The following is a 5,372-nucleotide window of genomic DNA, read 5'->3' as shown; positions in this document are numbered from 1 at the left end:
CTGTTCCCAGGGGTGAATGAAGATGCTTTTCATGCCGGTGTGTCACATGGATTCGCCCTCTAAGTGCCCTGTTGCCCTCGAGCAGTGGGGCTGTGGGTCCCAGCTGCACACACGGACTTTTCCTCCAGCCGAGCAGGGCACTGCCTCGCGCTGCCGTGGGGACTTTGGTCCCAGGAGGGGCTGAACACACGGCAAACAGGCTCCTCTGCCCTGGTCACCTGGCCAGCCTCAGCCCTCTCGGGCTCCCGCCCCGCATTGTGCAAGGCCCAGTGGTTACGCTGGCCCCGTGCCTTACCCAACAGCTCCTTCCTCCGGCTGCGCGTCTCCCACTCGGTTTCGACATTAGCTGGCCCTGGCCAGCTCATCCCGGGGTTTTCGCCGCTCCCACCCTCCGGCCGGCACTGCCTCCTGCCAGCACAGCCCCAGCTGCCTTGAACCGCTCCCCGGCGGCTTTCCCGGCCCCCAGTGGGGCCCCAGGGCTGGATTGCACCGTACCCAAACCCTGCCCCCACCCCAGCTTGGCCATTTGGCACCCATGAACATGACAAGACTTGACTTGGGGTCCAGATAATGTTTATGAGCAAAGACAAGCGATTACAATCTGGCAGGAGCAGGAATACGGGAGCAGAGTCCCCACGTTAGCCCTGCCGGGTCCTTCCCGGCTCCCTCGGTGTCTCGGTGCCACCCCAGTGGCTCTGCCCCTCCTCGAACGCCTGTCCCAGCGCTCGGCCGACAGCCCCAAAACGCGGGGTTGGGCCGTGGCATGACAGCATTGACAGGTGCTCAGCCCCACACCGGTGCCTGGGGACCGCCGGGGAGGAGGCGGTCCTTGTGCAGCAAGCTCAGCATAGCTGGCTTGAGGGGCTGGGTTTGGGGGGCAGGTGCCCCTGCACCAAGGGGAAGACCCTCCTTGGGCTGGGGGGGGGCACCGGGGCCCCGTGCCAGCGGGATCTCCAGAGGGCTGTGCTTCACCTGCCCATTTAGGGCCCGCTGCCTAGGAGCCAGCACCATGAGCCCACAAACATCCCGATGGGCACCCCGGTACCCCGAGTCTCTCTGGGGCTGCTCTGTGTCCCCATGGGGACGTAGGCGGGACCCCACTGCCCTGGCTGGGGCAGGCTGACCCGCCACCCTGCCTGCCAGCATCCCGAGGGACTTTCTTCTCACAGCCACGGTGGGAAGGGTCCGGGCACGCACAGATGCCAAGGGGGCAAACCTGCCAAGGCAGGGCTCTGGGACTGCCAGGGGCTGCCTGGCACTTGGGGGGCCCGGCTCCCCCAGGGCAGGGAGAGGAGCAGTGCGTGCTCCAGGCCAGCCCTGTCCCCCCACCTGGGTAGTGTCACCCGCCCTCTGCGGGCACAGCAGCACAGGGGTCCCCCGAGTGCTGCCACGTCTCTCCTGGGGACCCCTACCCTCGGCATGGCCGCAGGATGGCAGAGAGAGGAGGGTGCCAGGCACAGGCAGCAGGACCCAGGGGCTCAGCTCCCCTCCAGCAACTCAGGGTACCAGTAGCCCCACTCCAGAACCCCCACAACGAGGGACGGAGCCGGGGGCCGCAGAGGAAGGGCAGCCCCCCAGCTGGGGGGCACTGCCTGCAGATGAGAGAAAGTCCTGCTCACCCCTTCCCCTGGCAGCTGTGTACCCCATCTCTAAAACCCAGGTTGGACAGTCCCATGGGTGGGTTTCCCCATGCTCCGGGGTCCCACCATGCCCTCTCCCCTGGACTCATGGCCCGGGCTTCCCCGGGGGACTGGCTCCCCGGCACAGCGGGGGCTCCCCCAGCTGGCACCATGCCCTGGGCGATGCCTGTCAGTATGTCTGGGGCGTGAGGATGAAGAGTCGGTCTTCCTCCTTGCGGATCCACTTCATGAGCTTGTTGACAGCACTGATGGCACCGGCCTTGGTCCCCAGGGGACTGTAGCATATGTAGAGCTCGAAGGCGCTGGTTACCTGGGTGAAAAAAACAGGGTACACGCTGGGCACATGTCTGCGCCCCACTTGGGGCTGGCACCGCATCTTCCCCCCAGGAGCATTGGGAACAGGCACAGGGGCTCCACTGCAGGGACATGGGGTGGCAACAAGGTACCCTAAACGCGTGGCACCTGGTTTGCTCAGAAGTGGGGGGACCAAACCCCAGGGTTTACCCTCAGAGTGGGTTTTCTCCGCGGCACTGGGGAGTTCATGACAGCGCATGGCACAGCCCTCGGTGCCGGCACTCGCCAGCCCCCGCTGCTATCCCTGCCCGTTCCTTCCTCGCACAAAGGTGCTCGGGGGCAGGCTGGCCCCCAAAAGGACTGTGCACAAGCTGGGGGCCACCCTGGGGACCATGGAGCTGGTGCTGTGTTGTGCCACCCACCCCCGCCCGCTCTGCCATGCAGGACCAGAGGAGATGGGCTGACCCAAACCCTGCAGATGGCCCTTACCCAAGCCAGGAGGTTCTCACGGGGGCCTGTGAAGTAGATGTTCTTCAGGGGGCGCGAAGAGTTGTGAGCCCGGCTGTGGAGGTACTGGTAGAGCCCCAGGAGCCTCTCCTTCTCCTCCTCCCTCACGTAGGGTGCCTCAATCTCGGGGCTGCAGGAACACAGCACCCCGTTAGCCCCCTGGAGAAGGGGATTCATGGAAAAGGCTTGCCCCATGCCCCACGCCGCGGCCTTGGCCCAATGGTTCCCCAGGGGCCTCACCTGGTAAAGAGCCCGGAGCTTTTCGACTTGTAGATGAAGTGCCGGAGGTCAGGGATGCCCACCTGGGCAACGCTGTAGAAGGGGGTGCGCAGGGCCTCCTGCAGAGCGTGGTACACCCCCCGCCGCCGCAGGCGCTCCTGGAAGCGCCGCTTACAGTCAGAGACAGTGAAGAAGTCCTCGCGGTCGGTGGAGACCAGCAGGAGGCACAGGTCCATCTCCTGCTCCAGGTAGGAGATGTGGGCATGGAAGAAGCCACTGGAGTTGAACTTGGGGAGGCAAATGGGAGTCCAGGCTTCACCCTCCCGGAAGGAAGAAGAAGAGCTGATGAGGTTGAAGAGCAGGTGGAGGTCAATGGGGTGGAGGAACTGATCCTTCTTCCTCACGAGAGACACCAGCTGGTTCCCTGACAGGAGGATGGAGAAGACCAGGCTCTTGGCCTTGGCCTGCTGGAGGCTGGTGCTGACAGCGTCCCGGACGCTGGCGGCCAGGGGCAGGCAGCGCACGGCACCCATGAGGAAGCTGGGGTCGTGGGCCATGAGGTCCAGCAGGTTGTCAGTGATGCGCTCGGAGCCGGCCAGGAGCCTGCGCAGGTCATAGTTCTGCTTCTGCTGGAAGATGTGGTTGAGCTGGGTCCAGGTGAGCAGGCTCAGGATCTGGTAGTAGATGTAGAGCAGCTCATGGGCTATCTCCTGCTCCGACTGCCGGGTCCGCGCCACTGCCACCAGCACCAGCGGGCTCCTCCGCACGAAGACAACCTTGTAGCCATCTGCATGGGAGAGAGTTCCCCGGCGGGGCCGGGGACAGACCTGTAAGCCTGGCTCCGCTGGGCTGCAAGGGGGAGCCAGGCTGCAGCCTCCCCCCCGCCACCAATCTGCCCCTGTGGACAGCTAATGTGGCCCACGGTGGCAGGGGCACGGCCGGGCAGGCCGTCACACCCCCCTGTCCCACTCCCCCCCAGGGCGGTACCTGCGTGGATGGACCGGATGGCGTTTTTCTCGGCCTCCAGGAAGGACACCAGGGCCATCATGACGCCCATGGTGCTGGAGAGGGCCTCCTCAGAGCCGTAGCGGGAGTACACGGGCTTGCCCGCCTCGCTCAGCACGAAGACGTGCTTCCGGTGCATGCGCCAGGCGTCCATGGTCACGTCCTCCTCCTCCTTGCCGGACAGCACTGAGTCGCGGCGGGTGGTCTGTGGGGATGGCTCCAGCTTCCCCTCCTTGCTCTGCCTCATCTCCTCCTCCAGGTCGAGGGCCATGCCCGTGAGCTGTGTGCTCAGCTCGCTGAAGTCCTTGCTGATCTGCTCCATGCTGGTCGGCTCGGCCGGCTCCCCCCGCCTTTCCTCCGGGCTCCGTGCCACCGCCACCCCGTCCTCGGGACTTGTCAAGTCCTCGTAGGAGCGGGTGTGCACGAACATGGCTCCCTCCTGGCCCGCCCCTGGGAACAACAGGCCGTGCAGCGTCCGTCCACCTGTCCCCCACGCTGAGGCAGCGGGCAGACGGAGGGTGCAAAAGGGACAGGGGGTTGCAGGGAGGGACCTGCCCTCCGCTCCCCATCCCACAGCACCCAGGGGTGCGGGTCCTGCTGGTGGGGAGTCGCCAGTGGGCCCGTCTCCCCCTGCCCGTGGGGCTGCGGAGGGCCCAGCCAGCATAACGAGGAGCTGCTTTTTTTCTTTCCCCTCGCTTACCCCCGCGGTGAGCTCTGCCCTGTACCTGGCTCCGTCCCCTGCACCAGCCCCGGCGTGGGGCTCTCGGACCGCTCCCCGTGCTGCCCATCTCCCGGCGCCAGGGACCCGTTGGGCACTTCCCAGCCTTTCTTCTTGTGGACATCCGCAGCCATTCCTTGGGGCAGGACCTGCACGTGACCCACAACATCACCCCTCTGTTCCCTCCCCTGCAAAACGGGTCCCGAAACGCTCTGCTTTCGAGCGGGGCCGCGCCAGCATCCTCAGCCCAATCCTGCTGGCTCAGCAGGCAGCACCGAGCCCTGGTGAGATGTCAGGAACGCCGCTCTAATCCAGCAGGATTTCCTCCCTCCCGCGGCCCCAGCTCCTTCCAGCCCCCCGGCCCCAGCACCTTTCATCCAGGCTTGGCCCCGATTTCCCCCAGGCGCTGGGAAAGCTGCTCAGCCTCCCTCTGCCGCGTCCCGGCAGCGAGGGGGAAGGGACCCAGCCCCGGATGGGGCTGGGGCTGGTCCTGCACACCGACGATCCCAGAGGCCTCATGTTTGCAAAGGGCGGGTTTATGGCCCTCCTTGGCATAGATTAGGCGGCTGAGATGAGACCAGGCTGGTGACACTCCTCCTGAGGCCACGGCCGCTCAGACGGTGTAACCCCCTGCAAGCAGGGTGCCCTCTCGAGCCCCTGTCCAGTGGGTCAGCCCTCCGGGGCAGAGCCTGGCCGTGCCTCCAGCCCGCGCTTTCTTCCCTGCCCCGTGGGGGAAACTGGCCCGAAAGTGAACACAGGCACACAAGCGAAAGTAACAGCAGGAAGGCAGGCAGGCACCGTGCCGCTTCGGTGCCAGAGCCGCCCCAGTCTCCGAAACCAGCTGGTGGGGAGGCTCGTGGAGCCCCGGCTTCGCTCCATGCTTCGTGACACCTCCTGCCCCCCAGACCCAACCCCAGCAGGTAACGCCGCACCTGGGGGGGCCGGACCCCGACCCCAAAAGCCTGTGATACCCCAAGAGCCCCGGAGGG

General features: G+C 66.0%; 1 protein-coding gene across 1 annotated transcript; it reads right to left on the bottom strand.

The window, feature by feature from the left end:
* Positions 1-1,504: 1,504 nt before the first annotated feature.
* Positions 1,505-4,517, bottom strand: MON1A (MON1 homolog A, secretory trafficking associated). The gene is made up of 5 exons (XM_009281136.2): positions 4,391-4,517; positions 3,648-4,115; positions 2,682-3,447; positions 2,424-2,571; positions 1,505-1,950 (listed from the first exon to the last, which is right to left on the bottom strand). Exons 1-5 carry the CDS (start codon positions 4,515-4,517, stop codon positions 1,810-1,812), a joined length of 1,650 nt encoding a protein of 549 aa, XP_009279411.1. The 3' UTR covers positions 1,505-1,809.
* Positions 4,518-5,372: the final 855 nt, after the last annotated feature.

The sequence above is a fragment of the Aptenodytes forsteri genome, unplaced genomic scaffold (assembly GCF_000699145.1).
Source record: "Aptenodytes forsteri isolate BGI_AS27 unplaced genomic scaffold, ASM69914v1 Scaffold156, whole genome shotgun sequence".
Lineage (NCBI taxonomy): Eukaryota > Metazoa > Chordata > Aves > Sphenisciformes > Spheniscidae > Aptenodytes > Aptenodytes forsteri.
Note: the sequence above shows the minus strand (reverse complement) of the source record. Positions and strands in the feature narration are given on the sequence as shown.

Coding starts and splice junctions, on each gene's coding strand:
- MON1A (XM_009281136.2), bottom strand. CDS start 4,517: ATGGCTGCGGATGTCCACAAGAAGAAAGGCTGGGAAGTGCCCAACGGG. Junction 3,448..3,647: donor CATCCGGTCCATCCACGCAG/GTACCGCCCTGG, acceptor TCTCCCATGCAG/ATGGCTACAAGGTTGTCTTC. Junction 2,572..2,681: donor AGCTCCGGGCTCTTTACCAG/GTGAGGCCCCTG, acceptor GTGTTCCTGCAG/CCCCGAGATTGAGGCACCCT.